The sequence below is a fragment of the Salvelinus fontinalis genome, chromosome 34 (assembly GCF_029448725.1).
Source record: "Salvelinus fontinalis isolate EN_2023a chromosome 34, ASM2944872v1, whole genome shotgun sequence".
NCBI classification, from domain to species: Eukaryota; Metazoa; Chordata; class Actinopteri; order Salmoniformes; family Salmonidae; genus Salvelinus; species Salvelinus fontinalis.
Genome location: NC_074698.1, coordinates 35,075,721 through 35,102,431, shown reverse-complemented (window position 1 = coordinate 35,102,431; position 26,711 = coordinate 35,075,721). Strand labels below are relative to the sequence as shown.

At 43.0% G+C, this 26,711-nt stretch overlaps 1 protein-coding gene across 1 annotated transcript; it reads left to right on the top strand.

The window, feature by feature from the left end:
* Nucleotides 1-3,726: 3,726 nt before the first annotated feature.
* On the top strand, nt 3,727-26,479 carry LOC129833776 (fascin-2-like). The gene is made up of 5 exons (XM_055898581.1): nt 3,727-5,043; nt 22,399-22,555; nt 23,017-23,138; nt 25,317-25,484; nt 25,826-26,479. The coding sequence occupies exons 1-5, from the start codon at nt 4,200-4,202 to the stop codon at nt 26,026-26,028; spliced, it is 1,494 nt and encodes a 497-aa protein (XP_055754556.1). The 5' UTR covers nt 3,727-4,199; the 3' UTR covers nt 26,029-26,479.
* The last annotated feature ends 232 nt before the right edge of the window (nt 26,480-26,711 follow it).

The following is a 26,711-nucleotide window of genomic DNA, read 5'->3' as shown; positions in this document are numbered from 1 at the left end:
CAGTTGTGCAACGGGGCCTCCCACTCGTCTTTCTATTCTGGTTAGAGCCAGCGCTGTTCTGTGAAGGGAGTAGTACACATTGTTGTATGAGATCTTCAGTTTCTTGGCAATTTCTCGCATGGTATAGCCTTCATTTCTCAGAACAAAAATAGACTGACGAGTTTCAGAAAGAGATGTATTTGTTTCTGGCCATTTTGAGCCTGCAAATGCTGATGCTCCAGATACTCAACTAGTCTAAAGAAGGCCAGTTTTATTTCTTCTTTAATCAGAACAACAGTTTTCAGCTGTGCTAACATAATTGCAAAAGGGTTTTCTAATGATCAATTAGTCTTTTAAAATGATAAACTTGGAATAGCTAACACAACGTGCCATTGGAACACAGGAGTGATGGTTGCTGATAATGGGCCTATGTAGATATTCCATAAATCTGCCGTTTCCAGCTACAATAGTAATTTACAACATTAATAATATCTACACAGAAACAAAAACATTTGTTTTCCTTCAAGCAAAGTCCTTTGCTCTAATGATCAATTATCCTTTTAAAATTATAAACTTGTATTAGCTAACACAACGTGCCATTAGAACACAGGAGTGATGGTTGCTGATAATGGGCCTCTGTACACCTATGTAGATATTCCATTAAAAATCAGCCGTTTCCAGCTACAATAGTCGTTTACAACATTAACAATATCTACACTATCAAATTGATGTTATTTAAATGGACAAAACAAACAAGGACATTTCTAAGTGAACCTAAACTTTCGAACGGTAGTGTATCTCAGAATTGTGTATTATTTACCTGATACAGTCTTTTTTGCTCATCTTTATAAAGGGTGCCAATCATTTGACAGACACAGCATTTCATGTTTCCACCACTTCTTTGAATAAGACACTCGTTATGGCACCGGAAACCTTAGCAAATAAGATTGATAATGCTCTTAGGTAGATGCATCATAATGTGTGCCCTGGAGAAGGTCACAGGTCATGATTGTCCTGTGTGTCCTGGAGAAGGTCACGTGTCATGTCTCTGTCTTCTGGGTTTCTGGTTAGGCATCAGACTGTCAGGGGAGAGTGGTAGTGGGTTAGTAGCAGACTGTCAGGGGAGAGTGGTCTGAGGTTAGTAGCAGACTGTCAGGGGAGAGTGGTAGTGGGTTAGTAGCAGACTGTCAGGGGAGAGTGGTCTGAGGTTAGCAGTAGACTGTCAGGGGAGAGTGGTCTGAGGTTAGCAGTAGACTGTCAGGGGAGAGTGGTCTGAGGTTAGTAGCAGACTGTCAGGGGAGAGTGGTCTGAGGTTAGCAGTAGACTGTCAGGGGAGAGTGGTTTGGGGTTAGCAGTAGACTGTCAGGGGAGAGTGGTCTGAGGTTAGCAGTAGACTGTCAGGGGAGAGTGGTCTGAGGTTAGTAGCAGACTGTCAGGGGAGAGTGGTCTGGGGTTAGCAGTAGACTGTCAGGGGAGAGTGGTCTGAGGTTAGCAGTAGACTGTCAGGGGAGAGTGGTAGTGGGTTAGTAATAGACTGTCAGGGGAGAGTGGTCTGAGGTTAGTAGTAGACTGTCAGGGGAGAGTGGTCTGAGGTTAGCAGTAGACTGTCAGGGGAGAGTGGTCTGAGGTTAGTAGCAGACTGTCAGGGGAGAGTGGTCTGAGGTTAGTAGTAGACTGTCAGGGGAGAGTGGTCTGAGGTTAGTAGCAGACTGTCAGGGGAGAGTGGTTTGGGGTTAGCAGTAGACTGTCAGGGGATAGTGGTCTGAGGTTAGCAGTAGACTGTCAGGGGAGAGTGGTCTGAGGTTAGTAGCAGACTGTCAGGGGAGATTGGTCTGAGGTTAGCAGTAGACTGTCAGGGGAGAGTGGTCTGAGGTTAGTAGCAGACTGTCAGGGGAGAGTGGTCTGAGGTTAGCAGTAGACTGTCAGGGGATAGTGGTCTGAGGTTAGCAGCAGACTGTCAGGGGAGAGTGGTAGTGGGTTAGTAGCAGACTGTCAGGGGAGAGTGGTCTGAGGTTAGCAGTAGACTGTCAGGGGAGAGTGGTCTGAGGTTAGCAGTAGACTGTCAGGGGAGAGTGGTCTGAGGTTAGTAGCAGACTGTCAGGGGAGAGTGGTCTGAGGTTAGCAGTAGACTGTCAGGGGAGAGTGGTCTGAGGTTAGCATTAGACTGTCAGGGGAGAGTGGTCTGAGGTTAGCAGTAGACTGTCAGGGGAGAGTGGTAGTGGGTTAGTAGCAGACTGTCAGGGGAGAGTGGTAGTGGGTTAGTAGCAGACTGTCAGGGGAGAGTGGTAGTGGGTTAGCAGTAGACTGTCAGGGGAGAGTGGTCTGAGGTTAGTAGCAGACTGTCAGGGGAGAGTGGTCTGAGGTTAGTAGAAGACTGTCAGGGGAGAGTGGTCTGAGGTTAGCAGTAGACTGTCAGGGGAGAGTGGTCTGAGGTTAGCAGTAGACTGTCAGGGGAGAGTGGTCTGAGGTTAGCAGTAGACTGTCAGGGGAGAGTGGTCTGAGGTTAGTAGTAGACTGTCAGGGGAGAGTGGTCTGAGGTTAGCAGTAGACTGTCAGGGGAGAGTGGTCTGACGTTAGTAGCAGACTGTCAGGGGAGAGTGGTCTGAGGTTAGCAGTAGACTGTCAGGGGAGAGTGGTCTGAGGTTAGCAGTAGACTGTCAGGGGAGAGTGGTCTGAGGTTAGTAGTAGACTGTCAGGGGAGAGTGGTCTGGGGTTAGCAGTAGACTGTCAGGGGAGAGTGGCCTGAGGTTAGTAGTAGACTGTCAGGGGAGAGTGGTCTGAGGTTAGCAGTAGACTGTCAGGGGAGAGTGGTCTGAGGTTAGCAGTAGACTGTCAGGGGAGAGTGGTCTGAGGTTAGCAGTAGACTGTCAGGGGAGAGTGGTCTGAGGTTAGCAGTAGACTGTCAGGGGAGAGTGGTCTGAGGTTAGTAGCAGACTGTCAGGGGAGAGTGGTCTGAGGTTAGTAGCAGACTGTCAGGGGAGAGTGGTCTGAGGTTAGTAGCAGACTGTCAGGGGAGAGTGGCCTGAGGTTAGTAGCCAGTGTTAAACTAAAGAAAGGATATTTCTATATTATCAAGTGGCTGTTTGATGGAAACAGATCAATATATCATTCATAGTAAATAGTATTTTAAGTGAAAGTGCTGAATGGTTCCTAGTGTTAAAGGCACTAATGACTGCTTAACTTGTTTAATGTTTCCACATGGCACTCTTCAGTCAGCCCAGGTCTCTCAGTTCAGGACTTTCAGTCTTGTTCTCTTGAATCTCCTGCAGTAGTTTATGGGTGTTAGACCAAACAATGCTCTACTTTGGTCAATAAATGACTCACACTCTTGAACCTGATAAATTACGGAACTGTATTGTACATTCAAGTTAATCAATCAAGTCAACTCAAGGCATAGTATGACTCAAGGCACACTCTTCCAGTTCATTTAAACAAAAGGAAGAAAGGAAAGAAGTGAAAGAGGGCTTTGTGGACATATTCAAATCCCCTCCTGTTAACATTGTGTGTACACAAGAGAAAGCTGATTTGAATTAGGGAAATCTATCGATTCAAATGTTGACTCTTGTACAATACATTGTCCCTGTAAAACCCAATCTATCAGATAAAAACCTGTTTCAGCAGGGAAAAAGAAAGAGATGAGAATCTGAAAAGAGAGAGAGAGGGAGACGAAGAGCACCTTTACTCGACCCGACGTTTTCCAATTAGGCTGTGGCTCACCAGGAGATCAGTGCTGGGGTAATCCCCATGCTGGATGTGTTTCCAGTATATATGTGCCTAACTATGTGATGGAGAGCCAGCCTGAAGAGATTCAAGGCTGAGAAATGAGAGTGTCATTGTGAGTGATAGAGAGAGTGTGAAATAAAAAAGGGGGGGAGATGAGACGAAACAGCGTGAGATAAAGTGTATTTGTAAGAAGAGAATGAAGGCAAGAGGAGAGGTGGGTTTAGTGCACTGGTATGTGACGTCAGCGGCTCGTTGGATTGAGGTCCTGTGTCCTGCTGATTTTAATCCTGGCTGATTAGGTAACAGAGAGCAAGCGCCTGTGCAAACCCTCTGGGGGAAGAGAGAGAGGAAGTCAAGCATTTAGACTGAGGGAGGTTGTTAAAGCAGGGGAATTTTGCGCCTGGAGAGAAGAGAAAGGGGCACACTTCCCCCTCTACCCTCCCCCTCGTTCATCCTAAAGGTTTCCACTCCAGACCTCTGCGTGTGTGTGTGTGTCTATGGACAACGGATTGACGATGCCCACGAACGGAATTAACAAAGCCTTGAAGCTGCAGTTTGGCCTCATCAACCACGAAAGCCGTTATCTAACGGCCGAGGCCTTCGGCTTCAAGGTGAACGCCTCGGCCTCCAGCATGAAGAAGAAGCAGATCTGGACTCTGGAGCAAGAGGACCAGGACACCCAGGTAGTGTTCCTTCGCAGCCACCTGGGCCGCTACCTGGCCTCCGACAAGGATGGTAAGGTGAGCTGCGGGGCAGAGCAGCCCGACTCGCCCGGCTGCCGCTTCCTGATCGTGGCCCAGTCGGACGGCCGCTGGGCACTGCAGTCGGAGACATACCTGCGCTTCTTCGGGGGCTCGGCTGACTACCTGTCCTGCTTCGCCCAGGCCATCGGGGAGCCCGAGCTGTGGGCCGTCCACCTGGCCCTCCACCCGCAATCTAGCCTGCTCAGCGTCGCGCGCAAACGCTACGCCCACCTGTTTGCCCGGGAAGGAGAGATCTCGGTGGACAGCAACATCCCCTGGGGCTCGGACTCCCTGGTCACCCTGGTCTACCTGGAAGGAAAGTACTTCCTGAAGACGTGCGACAGCCGCTTCCTCAGCAACGACGGGAAGCTGGTCAAAGAGAACACCCCCACCACCAGCTTCACCCTGGAGCTCAAGTCGGGCAAGCTGGCCTTCAAGGACTGCGATGGGAAGTACCTGACGCCCATGGGCCCGACCGGCACGCTGCGCTCAGGCAGGTGCTCCAAGCCTGGCAAGGATGAGCTGTTTGATCTAGAGGAGAGCCACCCACAAGTCATTTTCCAGGCAGCCAACAAAAGATTTGTCTCCGTCAAACAAGGTAATTATCCAGCCGATGTATATATTTATTGCTATAATGCACATTATTTAAGTGTTTTTGTATAGTCTCTACTGAGATGAAAAATTTGAACTAATTTGATGTTTGGACAATATTTTGGGTTGGAAATGTCTTGGGTGATACATTCAGAATCCTCTCTGAAGGTGCACATCTAGCTTCCTGCATTGAAAGGAATAATGTCAGCAGAACCCCATTAGGCTCACTGTAGGGTTTCCAGGAGATTGCTATCAAATTGACTTGCTATACTTTCCTTGGAATCCACCCAGAACTGAGCAAACTAATGCTCTACACTGCTTTCTATTTTCCATTTAGTCTGCAAATGGACTAACCAGGGAGGTTCTGCCTGCTCTATTTTGAGGAAAGAATGGGATGGAGAAAATAGAGTAGGTAGGCCAGCTGTGAACCCATTGGGAAAAAAACAAGTGACATTCTCAGGGAGCTTTAGAATTGCAGAACTTTTGAAAGTATTTTATTTTTTGTTCGATGCTTTTAATTGCTAAAAACCTGACATTACATTAAACACACTGCTCTGAGAAGAGTAGAGTACAAATCCATTTTGTTCAGAAAATAATGTCTTATTGTACTATGCTCAGCATGATCAACCTCCAGTGTAATTGACCTGCAAATCCACACTTCATGCGCTTTAGTTGACGTCAAGAAATTCAGGAAAATGTAGGAAAATGTTGATGTTTGCATCATTTTCCTGTAGAGGTTGGTTGGTTCTATCACAAGCAAATGGCAGTCCAATAGAACCACCGTTAGTTAGCTCAGTGCTGAAGCTCACTTTGTCTTTAGTTACACTCCTTAGCAATTAGATGAAAAGTTAATGCTGTTGAAAGACTCCTCACATCTCAACAAAAAACAACCATATAGAAACCATGTGTTTGATACCATTCCGTTGACTCCATTCCAGACATTATTATGAGCTGTCCTCCCCTCATCAGCCTCCACTGCTCTACTCCCTTAGTGAAGCCTGTGGCTCTGTCTGTCAAAAGCAGGCAGTATATTGAATTCTAATCACAGGTAGGCTCAGTTCAGTCCTATTTGTCATTTTCAGAAACCATTCACTCAATTGAGTGAGCATTGAGACATATCTCAAAATACAGTAAGCATGCAGTGTAGCAGCCCACTAGGAATGTTAGCCCACATAGGGGAAGGTTCCCTACTCAACGAGAATCAGAAATATAGTCATCAATTAGGGGATCCAAAAAGATTGTCAGAGACTCTCTCCTGGAAATTTTCAGATAGAACATTGTGAAACCATGTGACAAGAACGGTACAACTGAAGGGCAGCCATGCTTGTCTCCTCGCTCTGCACGGTGCATATGGTCAGTCAGCCATTGGGCGCCATTACGCGTGTCATCCGGGTCGTCATGGTAATGGGCTTTGTCATTTCCATTGTGTGTCCCATAGAAGAGATTAGGGAGAGTGCAGGCTGATGACTCCAGGGAGGCAGAGGGGTCCTGCTGGTGCTACCAACTAATTCCCATCAATGGGCATTTCAGGATCACAACCATTCTATTATTAAACTGAAACTACCTGCTGCTTTATCTGTGGAGTGAGAGTGAGGAGAGGGAGGAGAGGGAGGAGAGGGAGGAGAGGGAGGAGAGGGAGGAGAGGGAGGAGAGGGAGGAGAGGGAGGAGAGGGAGGAGAGGGAGGAGAGGGAGGAGAGGGAGGAGAGTGAGGAGAGTGAGGAGAGTGAGGAGAGTGAGGAGAGTGAGGAGAGTGAGGAGAGTGAGGAGAGGGAGGAGAGGGAGGAGAGGGAGGAGAGGGAGTGGTTGTAATTGTAATGGGGGCTGAGGTTGTTTGATTGTGGCAGGAAGAGGAAGTCATCTATTAGTCTGGACAGGCAGTGAGAGAGCAGTTAAAATAGGAGAACTAGTCAGACTGATCAGTGACCTACACCCATAATTAGCTCTCGGCAGAGGCTTTCCCTGAGAGAGGAATGAAGGTGGAGAGATCGCCTCTGCTGACAGACCTAGAGACAGGCCAGCAGGCATGGAGGACAGGTTAGAAAGAGATTGCCTCTGCTGACAGACCTAGAGACAGGCCAGCAGGCATGGAGGACAGGTTAGAAAGAGATTGCCTCTGCTGACAGACCTAGAGACAGGCCAGCAGGCATGGAGGACAGGTTAGAAAGAGATTGCCTCTGCTGACAGACCTAGAGACAGGCCAGCAGGCATGGAGGACAGGTTAGAAAGAGATCTCCTCTGCTGACAGACCTAGAGACAGGCCAGCAGGCATGGAGGACAGGTTAGAAAGAGATTGCCTCTGCTGACAGACCTAGAGACAGGCCAGCAGGCATGGAGGACAGGTTAGAAAGAGATTGAAGGGACTTTGGCTGTTTCTGGTCACAGGTTTGGAGGAAGTTCCAAACAAAGACGTGTAAGGTGTCATTCAGTAAGGGTGTCACCCTGCCACAGCTACATTCACAATGACATAATGTACAAGTACCAAGATGATTTTATATAGGTTTTATTCATTACAATTTCTCCCAAATGTACTAGGGAGATGCATTCTTCCCTCCCCTGCACAGGCCTCCCCTGGTATGCTATTTCTTACGATTTGGTAAAAATACAGAGGTAAATGTGATTTTAAATTGTACGAGTTCAGGATGATTTTACAGATCAACAAAATAAATATTAAATAGTGCAGCGGTCTCAGGCATTGGCCCAGCGTCATCCGGGTTTGGCTGGGGTAGGCCGTCATTGTAAATAATCATTTGTTCTTAACTGACTTGTCTAGTTAAATTAAGGTTAAATAAAAAATTGAAATAGATTAATAAATAACGTATGTAGGCTAGTGGCTCAAATATTGATCAGGCATGAAAAAGTATATTTGATCTTAAAAAAATAGCACTCATTATTATCCCCAGTTCATTCTACTCTTCCTTTGGTTAAAATCTTCAACAAGTGGCTTTTCATAATGTCCAATATGGCAACCCAACCCATAATGTTATGCTTGGTCTCTCTGAAGAGGAGTGTTTTTGCCTGGGGTGTATTGACTAGGAAACAGACTGAAGCAAACGGGACGAAACTGGGAGAGACTAACCTGAACTTGTCCACTAAGAAACTCTTATTTTCGTTTGCTACAATGTGCACTAATGAATACACCACGGGTGTCTCCTCTCCCCCGACATTTGTTTTAGGAAAGAGGCAGGCACCAGAAAGCTGCTTAGTGGGCCCTGTGGTGCAGATTTGCATTGCACCACCGAGGGAATTACAGCAGGCGAATGAGCAGGATGGGTGGAGGGGTGTGTGTATGGGATTAGGGTGGTAACAGGCTTAAGAGAAAGGTTGAGGGATATTTCTGTGGTATCTAATTTGAACTCCAGCAGACACAATCTGCTATATACAGTGCATTCGGAAAGTATTCAGGCCCCTTGACTTTTTCCACATTTTGTTACGTTACAGCCTTATTCTAAAATTGATGAAATTGTTGTTGTTTATTACTCATCAATCTACACACAATACCCCATCAAGACAAAGCAAAAACAGATTTTTTGAAATATTAGCACATTTATAAAAATAAATGTGTAAAAATACATTTACATAAGTATTCAGAACCTTTTCTCAGTACTTTGTTGAAGCACCTTTAGCAGCGATTACAGCCTCGATTCTTCTTGGGTACAAGCTTGGCACACCTGTATTTGGCGAGTTTGTCCCATTCTTCTCTCCAGGTCCTCTTAAGCTCAGTCACGTTGGATTGGGAGCGTCACTTTCAGGTCTCTGCAGAAATGTTAGATCGGCTTCAAGTCCGGGCTCTGGCTGGGCCATTCAAGGACAGTCCCTACGGGATGTGTATAGGACAACCCTTAATGTCAGTCTCTACGGGATGTGTGTAGGACAACCCTTAATGTCAGTCCCTACGGGATGTGTATAGGACAACCCTTAATGTCAGTCTCTACGGGATGTGTGTAGGACAACCCTTAATGTCAGTCTCTATGCGATGTGTATAGGACAACCCTTAATGTCAGTCCCTACGGGATGTGTATAGGACAACCCTTAATGTCAGTCTCTACGGGATGTGTATAGGACAACCCTTAATGTCAGTCCCTACGGGATGTGTATAGGACAACCCTTAATGTCAGTCTCTACGGGATGTGTGTAGGACAGCCCTTAATGTCAGTCCCTACAAGATGTGTGTAGGACAACCCTTAATGTCAGTCCCTACAAGATGTGTGTAGGACAACCCTTAATGTCAGTCCCTACGGGATGTGTATAGGACAACCCTTACTGTCAGTCCCTACGGGATGTGTAAAGGACAACCCTTAATGTCAGTCTCTATGGGATGTGTAAAGGACAACCCTTAATGTCAGTCCCTACGGGATGTGTAAAGGACAACCCTTAATGTCAGTCCCTACGGGATGTGTAAAGGACAACCCTTAATGTCAGTCTCTATGGGATGTGTGTAGGACAACCCTTAATGTCAGTCCCTACGGGATGTGTGTTGGAAAACCCTTAATGTCAGTCTCTACGGGATGTGTGTAGGACAACCCTTAATGTCAGTCTCTACGGGATGTGTATAGGACAACCCTTAATGTCAGTCCCTACGGGATGTGTATAGGACAACCCTTAATGTCAGTGTGTAGGGTATCTCGCGCATCTCATTTTAAGGCATATAGTCTCCCCCACTCCTAGATATGATGATGTAATTTAACACTAGACTTGATTGAATAATGCTCTAAAGTGAAGGGTTCGGTTTGTAATGTTGCAACATTTAGAAAATGACTATATTTTATACTTTGGAAGCTCAACTATATATTGTCTTCATTAAAGATGCACTCTCAAACTTCTGTATCATTTCAGCCAGTAGTTTTGAAAGTGGTGCTCACGAGCCAAAAGTGGTCCCTTTTTTTTGTGTACTACGTCATCAAATGACGTACTACGTAATCCATTTCGTATAATATGTTACATCCTGCAAACAATTTATGCATATATACATTGTGAAAATCGTATGATATGTTATGATTTTATTGTGCTTAAGATCCTGGAGTGCATCTTTAATGATGTCATTGGTGCTTACTTGTTATTCATTGTGAAATCTGTGCTTTTCAATCATATTTGTATCCTCAGTCAATATCTGCCTTTTGGAGGATGGGGCATTCCCAACAGTTATTTGGTTGCATCAGGTTTCTCCAAATACATTTCCAGTCCTTCATTTGAGTATTTCTAGAACTTTTGCAGTAGCTGTGCTTCCCTACAATACCACATGTGGGAGATAATTCAATTACACGGTGATATTACACCACTATGGGTGGAGTGAGGGGTCAGTGGACAAAGCACGAGCTGGATTCAGAATTTATTGTCTATCAAATACTTTGGGCTGCGTTTGATGAAGGTTAAGCAACAGTACAAACCCATCTGGCACTCAAGACTCAATCAAACACTCAAGGCACTTAGAAGCTTTCAAACAGATCTGATCTGAACCCAGGTCAGGAAACATCTGAAGAAACTGCGGAGACACAGCAAACACATACAGATCTGATCTGAACCCAGGTCTGGAAACACCTGAAGGAACTGCGGGGACAAACACATACAGATCTGATCTGATCCCAGGTCTGGAAACACCTGAAGGAACTGCGGGGACAAACACATACAGATCTGATCTGAACCCAGGTCTGGAAACACCTGAAGGAACTGCGGGGACAAACACATACAGATCTGATCTGAACCCAGGTCTGGAAACATCTGAAGGAACTGCGGGGACAAACACATACAGAGCCTTCAGAAAGTATTCACTCCCCTTGACTTTTTCCACATGTTGTTGTGACCGGCGGAATTTAAAATGGATTATAGTGAGATTTTTTTGTCAGTGGCCTACACACAATACCCCATAATGTCAAAGTGGAATTATGTTTTTCGAAGTGTTTACAAATTAAATTTAAATTAAACGCTGAAATGTCTTTCGTTAATAAGTATTCAAATCCCTTTGTTATGCAAGCTTAAATACGTTCAGGAGTAAAAATGTGCTGAACAAGTCACATACGTTGCATGGAATCACTCTGTGTGCAATAATAGTGTTTAACGTGATTTTTGAATGACTACCTAATTTCTGTACTCCATACATACAGTTAGTTATCTGTAAGGTCCCTCAGTCGAGCATTGCATTTCAAACATAGATTAAACCACAAAGACCAGGGAGGTTTTCCAATGCCTCATAAAGAAGGGCACCTATTGGTAGATTAGTACAAATATAAAAAAGTAGACATTGAATATCCCTTCGAGCAAACTACACTTTGGATGTGGTATCAATACACCCAGTCACTACAAAGATACAGGTATCCTTCCTAACTCAGTTGCCAGAGAGGAAGGAAACCGATCAGGAATTTCACCATGAAGTTAATGGTGACGTTAAAACAGTTACAGAGTGATTAGAGAAAAGTGAGGATGGATCAACAACATTGTTTCTCCACAATACTAACCTCATAGACAGAGTAAAAAGAAGGACGCCTGTACAGAATAAAAACATTCCAAAACATGCATCCTGTTTGCAACAAGGCACTATACTGCCAAGAAAATATGGCAATACATTTTTTGCCTGAGTACAAAAGTGTTATATTTGGGGCAAATCCAATAAAACACATTACGGAGTATCACTCTCCATATTTTGAAGCATAGTGGTGGCTGCGTCATGTTATGGGTATGCTTGTAATCGTTAAGGACTGGGGAGTTTTTCAGGATGAAAACAAACAGAATGGCGCTAAGCACAGGCAAAATCCTAGAGGAAAACTTGGCTTAGAGTGCTTTCCACCAGACACTAGGAGATTAATTTACCTTTCAGCAGGACAATAACACAAAACACAAGGCCAAATCTACACTGGAGTTGCTAACCAAGAAGACAGTGAATGTTCCTGAGTGGCCGAGTTACAGTTTTGACATAAATCTACAAAAAATCTATGGCAAGACCTGAAAGTGGTTGTCTAGCAATGACCCACAACCAATTTGACAGAGCATGAAGAATTTTGAAAAGATTAATGCTGCTGGGGATTCTCTGATCCACCTCTACGCAGACTACACCATTCTGTATACATCTGGCCCTTCTTTGAACACTGTGCTAACAAACCTTCAAACGAGCTTCAACGCCATACAACACTCCTTCCGTGGCCTCCAACTGCTTTTAAATGCTAGTAAAACTAAGCGCATGCTTTTCAACTGATCGCTGCCCGCACCCTCCCACCCGACTAGCATCACTACTCTGGACGGTTCTGACCTAGAATATCTGGACAACTACAAATACCTAGGTGTCTGGTTAGACTGTAAACTTTCCTTCCAGACTCACATTAAGCATCTCCAATCCCAAATTAAATCTAGAATCGGCTTCCTATTTCGTAACAAAGCGTCCTTCACTCATGCCGCCTCATGTCGTAAAACTGAGTATCCTACCGATCCTTGACTTCGGCGATGTAATTTACAAAATAGACTCCAACACTCTACTCAACAAATTGGATGTAGTCTATCGCAGTTCCATCCGTGTTATCACCAAAGCCACATACACTACCCACCACTGCGACCTCTATGCTCTCGTTGGCTGGCCCTCACTACATATCCGTCGCCAAACCCACTGGCTCCAGGTCATCTATAAGTCTTTGCTTGGTAAAGCCCTGCCTTATCTCAGCTCACTGGTCACCATAGCAACACCCACTCGTAGCACGCGCTCCAGCAGGTATATTGCACTGGTCATCCCCAAAGCCAACACTTCCTTTGGCCGCCTCTCCTTCCAGTTCTCACTCCAGTATTAATGTATTAAAATGGTAATTATTTTCACCTCTATGGTATATTTATTGCCTACCTCCCTACTCTTCTACATTTGCACACACTGTACATAGATCTTTCTATTTTTCTTTTCTGTTGTGTTATTAACTTTACGTTTGTTTATGTGTCACTCTGTGTTGTTGTTTTTGTCGTACTGCTATGCTTTATCTTGGCCAGGTCGCAGTTGTAAATGAGAACTTGTTCTCAACTGGCCTACCTGGTTAAATAAAGGTGAAATAAATAAATAAATACAAAATTGTGCACAATCCAGGTGTGGAAAGCACTTAGAGACTTACCCAGAAAGCCTCACTTCTGTAATTGCTGCCAAATATGCTTCTACAAAGAATTGACTCAGGGGTTTGAATACTTATGTAAATGAGATATTTCTGTATTTCATTTTCAATAAATTTGCAAAAATGTCAAAAACATGTTTTCACTTAGTCATTATAGGGTATTGTGTGTAGATGGGTGAGAAAATGTTTAATGCATTTCAAATTCAGGCTGTAACATAACAAATTGTGGGATATGTTGAGGGCTGGGAATCATTTCTGAAGGCGCTGTACATAGGCCTACAGTACATGTGTTACCCAACATGTCATCTTAGCACCCAGAACCTAATCCCGCATGTGCACTGCTTCGTCTGTCACAACACAACCAGACATGTTCATTTAATCATTTTTTTATCACAATGTAAGTGCCACAACTTGCGGTCACCTCGGGACACGTGTAATCTGCTGTGCGAGATAAACTGGCAGGATAAGACAGGTCGTGCAAATGACAGGCTCATCCGAGCAGCGGGATACCTCGGGGCAAGGCGGTGCCAAGGTCAACTCTCACACCACCTCTCCTGTGGTCGTGTTCATTAGGGCATGCAATGCAATGTTTCATTCAGTTTTATCCCGTTTAGTTTCTAATGAACACCACCCTGGTCCTCTCACCTCCGGGGACTTCCTCTTTGGACGTTCAAACCTCAGGGAGATCCCAAATCAGGAGGAAACGCATGCTGTGTATAGAGGCCAGGAGTTTTTCCTGTCCGCATTACCTAATTAGAAGATAAAGCCTAAAACTAGGACCAGGAGTTATCTATGGCCGAGAGTTTTAGGCTATACATAGAAACCAGAGTTTTTCCTGGCCAGGTCACGTAGTCAGGAAAAACTCCTGCCCCTTTTCATGCACCAAACCAATAACACACTATACAGCTGAACCCAAAACCAATAACACACTATACAGCTGAACCCAAAACCTATAAAATATTATACAGCTGAACCCAAAACCAATAACACACTATACAGCTGAACCCAAAACCAATAACACACGATACAGCTGAACCCAAAACCAATAACACACTATACAGCTGATCCCAAAACCAATAACACACGATACAGCTGAACCCAAAACCAATAACACACGATACAGCTGAACCCAAAACCAATAACACACTATACAGCTGAACCCAAAACCAATAACACACTATACAGCTGATCCCAAAACCAATAACACATTATACAGCTGAACCCAAAACCTATAAAATATTATACAGCTGATCCCAAAACCAATAACACACGATACAGCTGAACCCAAAACCAATAACACACGATACAGCTGAACCCAAAACCAATAACACACTATACAGCTGAACCCAAAACCAATAACACACGATACAGCTGAACCCAAAACCAATAACACACTATACAGCTGAACCCAAAACCAATAACACACTATACAGCTGATCCCAAAACCAATAACACACTATACAGCTGAACCCAAAACCAATAACACACTATACAGCTGATCCCAAAACCAATAACACACTATACAGCTGAACCCAAAACCAATAACACACGATACAGCTGAACCCAAAACCAATAACACACGATACAGCTGATCCCAAAACCAATAACACACTATACAGCTGATCCCAAAACCAATAACACACGATACAGCTGATCCCAAAACCAATAACACACTATACAGCTGATCCCAAAACCAATAACACACTATACAGCTGATCCCAAAACCAATAACACACTATACAGCTGAACCCAAAACCAATAACACACGATACAGCTGAACCCAAAACCAATAACACACTATACAGCTGATCCCAAAACCAATAACACACGATACAGCTGAACCCAAAACCAATAACACACGATACAGCTGAACCCAAAACCAATAACACACTATACAGCTGAACCCAAAACCAATAACACACGATACAGCTGAACCCAAAACCAATAACACACTATACAGCTGAACCCAAAACCAATAACGCACGATACAGCTGAACCCAAAACCAATAACACACTATACAGCTGAACCCAAAACCAATAACACACTATACAGCTGAACCCAAAACCAATAACACACTATACAGCTGATCCCAAAACCAATAACACACTATACAGCTGAACCCAAAACCAATAACACACTATACAGCTGATCCCAAAACCAATAACACACTATACAGCTGAACCCAAAACCAATAACACACGATACAGCTGAACCCAAAACCAATAACACACGATACAGCTGATCCCAAAACCAATAACACACTATACAGCTGATCCCAAAACCAATAACACACGATACAGCTGATCCCAAAACCAATAACACACTATACAGCTGATCCCAAAACCAATAACACACTATACAGCTGATCCCAAAACCAATAACACACTATACAGCTGAACCCAAAACCAATAACACACGATACAGCTGAACCCAAAACCAATAACACACTATACAGCTGATCCCAAAACCAATAACACACGATACAGCTGAACCCAAAACCAATAACACACGATACAGCTGAACCCAAAACCAATAACACACTATACAGCTGAACCCAAAACCAATAACACACGATACAGCTGAACCCAAAACCAATAACACACTATACAGCTGAACCCAAAACCAATAACGCACGATACAGCTGAACCCAAAACCAATAACACACTATACAGCTGAACCCAAAACCAATAACACACGATACAGCTGAACCCAAAACCAATAACACACTATACAGCTGAACCCAAAACCAATAACACACGATATAGCTGATCCCAAAACCTATAACACACGATACAGCTGAACCCAAAACCAATAACACACTATACAGCTGAACCCAAAACCAATAACACACGATACAGCTGATCCCAAAACCAATAATACACTATACAGCGGAACCCAAAACCAATAACACATTATACAGCTGAACCCAAAACCAATAAAACACGATACAGCTGAACCCAAAACCAATAACACACTATACAGCTGATCCCAAAACCAATAATACACTATACAGCGGAACCCAAAACCTATAAAATATTATACAGCTGAACCCAAAACCTATAAAATATGATACAGCTGAACCCAAAACCAATAACACACTATACAGCTGATCCCAAAACCAATAATACACTATATAGCTGATCCCAAAACCTATAAAATATTATACAGCGGAACCCAAAACCTATAAAATATGATACAGCTGAACCCAAAACCTATAAAATATGATACAGCTGAACCCAAAACCTATAAAATATTATACAGCTGAACCCAAAACCTATAAAATATTATACAGCTGAACCCAAAACCAATAACACACGATACAGCTGAACCCAAAACCAATAACACACTATACAGCTGATCCCAAAACCAATAACACACGATACAGCTGAACCCAAAACCAATAACACACGATACAGCTGAACCCAAAACCAATAACACACTATACAGCTGAACCCAAAACCAATAACACACTATACAGCTGATCCCAAAACCAATAACACATTATACAGCTGAACCCAAAACCTATAAAATATTATACAGCTGATCCCAAAACCAATAACACACGATACAGCTGAACCCAAAACCAATAACACACGATACAGCTGAACCCAAAACCAATAACACACTATACAGCTGAACCCAAAACCAATAACACACGATACAGCTGAACCCAAAACCAATAACACACGATACAGCTGAACCCAAAACCAATAACACACTATACAGCTGATCCCAAAACCAATAACACACTATACAGCTGAACCCAAAACCAATAACACACTATACAGCTGATCCCAAAACCAATAACACACTATACAGCTGAACCCAAAACCAATAACACACGATACAGCTGAACCCAAAACCAATAACACACGATACAGCTGATCCCAAAACCAATAACACACTATACAGCTGATCCCAAAACCAATAACACACGATACAGCTGATCCCAAAACCAATAACACACTATACAGCTGATCCCAAAACCAATAACACACTATACAGCTGATCCCAAAACCAATAACACACTATACAGCTGATCCCAAAACCAATAACACACGATACAGCTGAACCCAAAACCAATAACACACTATACAGCTGATCCCAAAACCAATAACACACGATACAGCTGAACCCAAAACCAATAACACACGATACAGCTGAACCCAAAACCAATAACACACTATACAGCTGAACCCAAAACCAATAACACACGATACAGCTGAACCCAAAACCAATAACACACTATACAGCTGAACCCAAAACCAATAACGCACGATACAGCTGAACCCAAAACCAATAACACACTATACAGCTGAACCCAAAACCAATAACACACTATACAGCTGAACCCAAAACCAATAACACACTATACAGCTGATCCCAAAACCAATAACACACTATACAGCTGAACCCAAAACCAATAACACACTATACAGCTGATCCCAAAACCAATAACACACTATACAGCTGAACCCAAAACCAATAACACACGATACAGCTGAACCCAAAACCAATAACACACGATACAGCTGATCCCAAAACCAATAACACACTATACAGCTGATCCCAAAACCAATAACACACGATACAGCTGATCCCAAAACCAATAACACACTATACAGCTGATCCCAAAACCAATAACACACTATACAGCTGATCCCAAAACCAATAACACACTATACAGCTGAACCCAAAACCAATAACACACGATACAGCTGAACCCAAAACCAATAACACACTATACAGCTGATCCCAAAACCAATAACACACGATACAGCTGAACCCAAAACCAATAACACACGATACAGCTGAACCCAAAACCAATAACACACTATACAGCTGAACCCAAAACCAATAACACACGATACAGCTGAACCCAAAACCAATAACACACTATACAGCTGAACCCAAAACCAATAACGCACGATACAGCTGAACCCAAAACCAATAACACACTATACAGCTGAACCCAAAACCAATAACACACGATACAGCTGAACCCAAAACCAATAACACACTATACAGCTGAACCCAAAACCAATAACACACGATATAGCTGATCCCAAAACCTATAACACACGATACAGCTGAACCCAAAACCAATAACACACTATACAGCTGAACCCAAAACCAATAACACACGATACAGCTGATCCCAAAACCAATAATACACTATACAGCGGAACCCAAAACCAATAACACATTATACAGCTGAACCCAAAACCAATAAAACACGATACAGCTGAACCCAAAACCAATAACACACTATACAGCTGATCCCAAAACCAATAATACACTATACAGCGGAACCCAAAACCTATAAAATATTATACAGCTGAACCCAAAACCTATAAAATATGATACAGCTGAACCCAAAACCAATAACACACTATACAGCTGATCCCAAAACCAATAATACACTATATAGCTGATCCCAAAACCTATAAAATATTATACAGCGGAACCCAAAACCTATAAAATATGATACAGCTGAACCCAAAACCTATAAAATATGATACAGCTGAACCCAAAACCTATAAAATATTATACAGCTGAACCCAAAACCTATAAAATATTATACAGCTGAACCCAAAACCTATAAAATATGATACAGCTGAACCCAAAACCTATAAAATATTATACAGCTGAACCCAAAACCTATTAGATATGATAAAGCTGAACTCTATAGTGATTCAGCCTGGTCTCAGAGCAAAACGTATTATACAGTGCATTCAGAAAGTATTCATAACCCTTTACTTTTCCCACATTTTATTAAGTTACAACCTTATTACAACCAGTGTGGCTCCCGAGTGGCGCAGCCCTCTATGGCACTGCATCTCAGTGCTAGAGGCGTCACTACAGACCCTGGTTTGATTCCAGGCTGTATCACAACCAGCCATGATTGGGAGTCCCATAGGGCGGCGCAAAATTGGCCCAACATCGTCCGGGTTAGGGTTTGGCCCGGGGTAGGTCGTCATTCTAAATAAGAATTTGTTCTTAACTGAGTGGCCTAGTTAAATAAAGGTTAAATAAAAAAGAAAAAAACATTTCTAAAATGGGTTAAAGAAAAAAATGTCCTCATCAATCTACACACAATAACCCATAATGGCAAGTGGAAACAGGTTTTTAGACATTTTTGCAAATGTATGAAACAACAATATTTGACACCTTATTTACTAAAGTATTCAGACCCTTTGCTATGAGCCTCAAAATTGAGCTCAGGTGCATCCTGTTACCATTCATCACCGTGAGATGTTTCTACGACTTGATTGGAGTCCACCTGTGATAAATTCAACTGATTGGACATGATTTGGAAAGGCACACACCTATAAGGTCCCACAGTTGACAGTGCATGTCAGAGCAAAAACCAAGCCACGAGGTCGAAGGAATTGTCCATAGAGCGCCAAGACAGGATTGTGTCAAGGCACAGATCTGGGGAAGGGTACCAAAAAATGTCTGCAGCATTGAAGGTCCCCAAGAACACAGTGGCCTCAATCATTCTTAAATGGAAGGAGTTTGGAACCACAAAGACTCTTCCTAGAGCTGGCCACCCAGCCAAACTGAACAATCAGGGGAGAAGGGCCTTGGTCATTGAGGTGACCAGGAACCCGATGGTCACTCTGACAGAGTTCCGGAGTTCCTCTGTGGAGATGGGAGAACATTCCAGAAGGACAACTATCTTTGCAGCACTCCACCAATCAGGCCTTTATGGTAGAGTGGCCAGTCGGTAGCCACTCCTCAGTAAAAGGCACATGACAGCCTTCTTGGAGTTTGCCAAAAGGCACCTGAAGGACTCAGACCACGAGAAGCAAGATTTTCTGGTCTGATGAAACCAAGATTTAACTCTTTGGCCTGAATACCAAGCGTCACGTCTGGAGGAAACCTTGCACAATTCCTAAAGTGAAGCATGGTGGTGGTAGCATCATGCTGTGGGGATGTTTTTTAGTGGCAGGGACTGGGAGAGTAGTCAGGATTGAGGGAAAGATGAACGACGCAAGGTACAGAAAGATCCTTGATGAAAACCTGCTCCATAGCGCTCAGGACGTCAGATTGGGGTGAAGGTTCACCTTCCAACAGGACCACAACCCTAAGCACACAGCCAAGACAACGCAGGCGTGGCTTCGGGACAAGTCTCTGAATGTCTTGGAGTGGCCCAGCCAGAGCCTGGACTTGAACTCAATCGAACATCTCTGGAGAGACCAGAAAATAGATTTGCAGCAACGCCTCATACATCCTGACAGAGCTTGAGGATCTGCAAAGAAGAATGGGACAAACTCCCAAAATACAGGTGGGCCAAGCCTGTAGCATCATACCCAAGAAGACTCAAGGCTGTAATCTCTGCCAAAGGTGCTTCAACAAAGTACTGAGTAAAGGGTCTGAATACTCATACAAATGTCATATTTCTGTATTTTTTTGTTATAAATTTGCAAAAATGTCTAAAACCTGTTTTTGCTTTGTCATTAGGGGGTATTACGTGTAGATTGATCAGAGAAAAAAATGTTTAATTAATTTTAGAAGGCTGTAATGTAACAAAATGTTTGAAAAAGTCAGGGGACCTGAATACTTTCTGAATTGACTGTATTTGACTCAAATCTGTGCCACTCCATTTAGTATGATATGTTGCTTTACGTTAGGTTACATTACATTGGCCCATGTAAATCCGATACACTCATATTAGTATGATACGTTTGGGATGACAGTAGGTTACTTAAGGCAAAAAACGAAAGGAGGGTGATTGGTTGGGGTGAATGGATGGGTGTAATACGCCAACATCTAGCAACTCATAATGTTGTGTGTTTGAATCTTATCACAGACAACTTTAGCATTTTAGCTAATTAGCAACTTTGCAACTACTTACAACATTTTAGCTACTTTGTAACTACTTAGCATGTTAGCTAACTCTAACCCTAACCTTAACCCTATAACCCAACTTCTAACCTTAACCCCTAACGTAGCATATCATACTACAGCAGTTGAAGATAATATATCATACTGTACTAAACGGGTTAAAGAAAACTGGTACGATCAAGACGTAAAATACTATACGTCCTACAATTCGTATTATGTTATATTGTATGGCCGCTATTACATTGTAGGCCAATGTAAAGTAACCTATCATTCTAAATGGAGCGGCACGGATTTTAGGAAAATTTAATACGTTTTCCTCTGAGACAAGGTTGCAGCGGCTATGCCTCGGTAATTCACATTCAAATTGTTGGTGCAATGTGTTTATGTCCTCGTAATTTTTTATTTAGGTACTGTGTGTTTTATGAGCTCACAGTCCTGCAGTAGTGGTGTTTGCATACTGTAATATCCCCCCTGCTCTCAACATGAGGGTTTACTTGCAGAGTTACACATCGAGAAGACCAGGACTATTATACTGTTTAACATGACACGTTGGCAATGTTCTGTCCTGACAGTCCTGCACTATAAAGGAGCAGAGAGCATTTATGAGTGGAAGTGATAAAAAGATGTGGGCTTGTATCAAGGGAGGAAATGTGGACGATTGGAAGGAGCTCATATTTGGGTTTGGATGATACAGAAGTGCAAGAGATTGAAAAAAAAATACATTAAAATCACAAAATGAAAAGGATCATAAATCTGTTGACTTGTGTGTGAACCTACCCTGTTTTTTCTGATCCTTTATATCCAATCTGGGTCGGTGGAGCTCGGTGACCTACTCCTTAAAAAGAGAGAGATATACTCTCGAATAGTCAGCTTTCAGAGAAGCTCTATAAGGAAGAACTCATCATCCTAAATGAATAGGATGTCTAAAGCTTCGGCCTACACGACATGATCCAGCGTACCTCACCTTAACCACACAGCCCATTTAGACAAGGCCAGGGATAGAAGAATAGCACTGTCTTCTGACCAGATTTTGTGCTGTGAGTCCCTGAGCTGTGTAACACTAGAGGAGAAGAGACGAGAGACAGACAGTTATTTAATGAGCTGTCACATCACTGCTGTGTCCATGGTTCTCCTGCAAATCACCTTTGAGTGTAAATGGCTTGTGAGAAGAGCTTGTAATCATCGTCATTGTAATGTCCTTCGACTCCGAGCCATGGCATTCTATTCTCAACTGTCTTTTTCTCTTTCATTTCCCTTTTGTTGTTGTCTCTGTATAATGGATAAATAACGTTTTGTTGTCTCTGTATAATGGATAAATAACGTTTTGTTGTCTCTGTTTAATGGATCAATAAAATGTTATTAGTTGTCTCTGTATAATGGAGCAATGAAGTTTTGTTGTTGCCTCTGTACAATAAAGTTTGTTGTGTTGTATCATAGGTGTGAGCATCTCAGCCAACCAGGATGTGGAGACAGACATGGAGACCTTCCAGATGGAGATTGATAAGGAGAGCAGGAAGTGCATGTTTAGGACCAACGGCGGTAACTACTGGACACTGGTCTCCCACGGAGGGATCCAGTCCACAGCCACGGAGGTGTAAGTACATCTATGTTACACTCACTAGTTCGCCATGAGAATGCACACCACAGAGTTGGCTACAGACGGCTTCCCAATTCATTCTTTTGGACATTCTTGCTAACATGCTAACATTATCTGTTGGACATGCAGATGTTGTCTTGTCAGAACAAGCACACCTGATTGAACTTGTCAACAACTAAATCAAATTAATTTAACCTTAGTGTTCTTGTTCTGGAATAGAACAAAAATGTGCCACAGTTTAGGGTGCCTGAAGAATGGACAGGGAAACACCTCTACTAAACAGACCTGCGACCAGAGGATATGAACCGTTTTATGTAATGTCGCTTATGAGGGCATACATCAAAACACTTTGCTTTAAACAATTATACTAGATTTAAACAACCTTCCATGAAATTCTTTTCAACTTAACCCCCCCCTTTTCATTCCTCTCTTTCATCCCCTTATCCGGAAAACCACAGGGAGGCCAACACCATGTTTCACATTGAATGGCTCGGCCGCAGTGTAGCACTGAAGGCAAGCAATGGGAAGTACGTGTGCACCAAAAAGAATGGGCAGCTTTCAGCCGTCAGTGATTCCGTAGGTAAGTGCTTTGAGATCCAAATCTCTGATGTGATTCAGTTAGCATAGAGATCACGTTGAATGTGTCACATGGAATGTGCTCAACAGGACTGAGGGACAAATGAGCACATGTCATGTGTGAAGAGAATTGGCATGTGATCAGAGGACGGAAGAGAAGAAGAATAGAAGATTAATGGTGATCAAAGGACAGGGATGGACTGGGACCAGACATCAACCCGGGAATCTCTCACACTGGCCCATTTTTTTTTCCTTTAGGGCCCCACTACAAAAAAGGACTTAGGAAAATTGCAATTGGCTCAGAACAGGGCAGCACAGCTGGCCCTTGGGTGTACACAGAGAGCTAATTTAATAATATGCATGTCAATCTCTCCTGGCTGAAAGTGGAAGAGAGATTGACTTCCTCAATACTTTTAGTTATCGAGCTGTCGGTCTAAACTACTGGCACACAGCTCGGACACCCATGCATACCCCACAAGACATGCCACAAGAGGTCTGTCTAAACTACTGGCACACAGCTCGGACACCCATGCATACCCCACAAGACATGCCACAAGAGGTCTCTTCACAGTCCCCAAGTCCAGAACAGACACAGTACTACATAGAGCCATGACTGCATGGAACTCTATTCCACATCAAGTAACTGACACAAGCAGTAAAATTAGATTTAAAAAACAGATGAAAAAACACCTTATGGAACAGCGGCGACTGTAAACTATCACAAACATTGGCACAGACAGACACACACACACACACACGATAACATACGCACTACACATACACATGGATTTAGTACTGTAGATATGTGGTGGAGTAGGGGCCTGAGGGCACCCAGTGTGTTGTAAAATCTGTGAATGTATTGTAATGTTTTAAATGGTATAAACTGCCTTCATTTTGCTGGACCCCAGGAAGAGAAGCTGCTGCTTAGGCAACAGCTAATGGGGATCCATAATAAATACAAATAGAAAATACTGGCTCAAAAAATATAATTCTGACAGGTCCACTGGGCTAAAATCCAGAGTCCCATCTGGCATTTGGCCTTACTGCCCCATGTCTCTACCGCCCCATGTCTCTATTGCCCCATGTCCCTACTGCCCTGTGTCCCTACTGCCCTGTGTCCCTACTGCCCTGTGTCCCTACTGCCCTGTGTCCCTACCACCCCGTGTCCCTACCGCCCCGTGTCTCTACCGCCCCGTGTCCCACCCGCCCCGTGTCCCACCCGCCCCATGTCCCTACCGCCCCGTGTCTCTACCGCCCCGTGTCCCACCCGCCCTATGGCTCTACCGCCCTACCCCTTTATGTCACTACCTCCCTATGTCCACCCTATAGCCTTATTTTCCACCCGCCCTATGTCCCTACCGCCCTACCGTACTATGGACAGTCCGTTTCTGTCAAAAGGACATGTGTTATTAAAGCCTCACCTGGCCGGAGTTGGGTGCAAAAAACGTCTGAATCAACGTTGTTTCCACGTCATTTCAACAAAACAAAGTTGAATCAGCCTGGAAAACTGATTGGATTTACAAAAAGTCATCAACGTAAATGTATTTTGTCATTTTTTTCTCAACTTTTAAACTAAATTCAATGTCATGGTGACATTTTTTGTTGATTTCAAGTTGAATTCACGTTAGTCAACCAAAGTCAAAACTAGATGTTGAAGTGACGTCTGTGCCCAGTGGGTTCCAATTCACACATGCGTATTAACACACTTGTAGATGTGTGAAATAGGACAAATATAAGCACCCACCAAATTATCATTCATTTTGTCATTATTATGTATTGTTATTGTCATTATTATTATTGTCATTATTATTTTATTATTGTTATTGTACTTATTATAATTATTATTATTGTCATTATTATTTTATTATTATTATTGTACTTATTATAATTATTATTGTATTATTATTATTGTACTTATTATAAATATTATTATTGTCATTATTATGTATTGTTATTATTATTTTATTATTATTATTATTATTGTACTTATTATTATAATAATTATTGTCATTATTATGTAGTGTTATTATTGTCATTATTGTTATTGTCGTTATTAATATTATTGTCATTATTATTATTGTCATTATTGTTATTGTCATTATTAATATTATTGTCATTATTGTTATTGTCATTATTAATATTATTGTCATTGTTATTCTACCTTCCTGTCGTTGTGTTGCAGGTGATGATGAGCTCTTCCTGATGAAGCTCATTAATCGGCCCATGTTGATCCTGCGAGGGGAGAACGGTTTTGTGTGTCATCACAAGAGCTCCAACACGCTGGATGCCAACCGATCCGTCTATGACATCTTCTTACTGCTCTTCAGCGATGGCGCCTACCACATCAAAAGTCAGTGTGTGTGTGTGTGGGCAGTTTGCATTTGTCTTCATGTACCATGTATGTGTAAATGTTCTATCTGCATGTGTTCTACTGTCTTAGAGTAAAATGTGTCATAGTTCTATCAGCATTATTGTGTCCTACTGTCTTAGAGTAAAATGTGGCATAGTTCTATGAGTATTATTGTGTTCTACTGTCTTAGAGTAAAATGTGGCATAGTTCTATCAGTATTATTGTGTTCTACTGTCTTAGAGTAAAAGGTATAGTGCTATCAGTATTACTACAAAGTACACCAAACCAAGTATGTCACTCTTTATCTCTAACTAACAATAACGTTGTCCATCTCCACTCAGGCGTGGGTGGAACGTTCTGGTATGTCTCCAGCAGCGGCCTGGTGTGCTCAGACGGAGACAAGCCTGAGGACTTCTTCCTGGAGTTCCTGGAGCACGGGCGGGTGGGCATCAAGGGCAAGAACGGCAAGTACCTGCGCGGGGACAGCGGCACGCTGAAGGGCGACGCTGCAACCGTGGACCCCTCCTGTCTCTGGGAGTACTAACCTGCCGCAACCTCCGACGACCCCTGAAGCCTGTGGAGGGGTGGAGGGAGAAGGAGAGCGGGAGGACCTGGTTCCCACCTGGGTTCACAGCTCAACCAACAACGAAACAGTACACAGACTGACTGGGGAACATTTTCACTACTCTCTTTTCTACTTAAGCTGCAAAGGAGAGGCCGTTCCCACTTCTTTGTTTTGGCAAAAAGTGAAAATGTGTAGGAAATTATTTCTTTGTGTTTATTCTATTATAATTTATTTGTTTTCCAAAAAAAGCATTGGTTACCTAAATATAGTTTTTTTCAAAGTGACATTGCCAACATCAACAACAGCGAATACGTAATAAAATCTGCTAATTTTGGTCACTCACACAGCCTATACAAAAAGCATCAGATACTGTATACCGGTACTTCAATTATTATCTGGATGCCTGAATAAAGGCAGCTTTTTACGTCAATATGTCTTTGTTGTGATGTTTACTGTTGTCTTTAACAACAGTGTATCAGTACAATGATTGCCCAACACTGCTCCAAAACATACTCACTGCTTCCAAAGAGGACACGAATCAGCTTCCAAATTAATGGTGTAGAATACCAGACCCAGAGTAGCCCAAATGGCCCTGTTGGAGTAGCCCAGAGTAGCCCAAATGGCCCTGTTTGAGTAGCCCAAATGGCCCTGTTTGAGTAGCC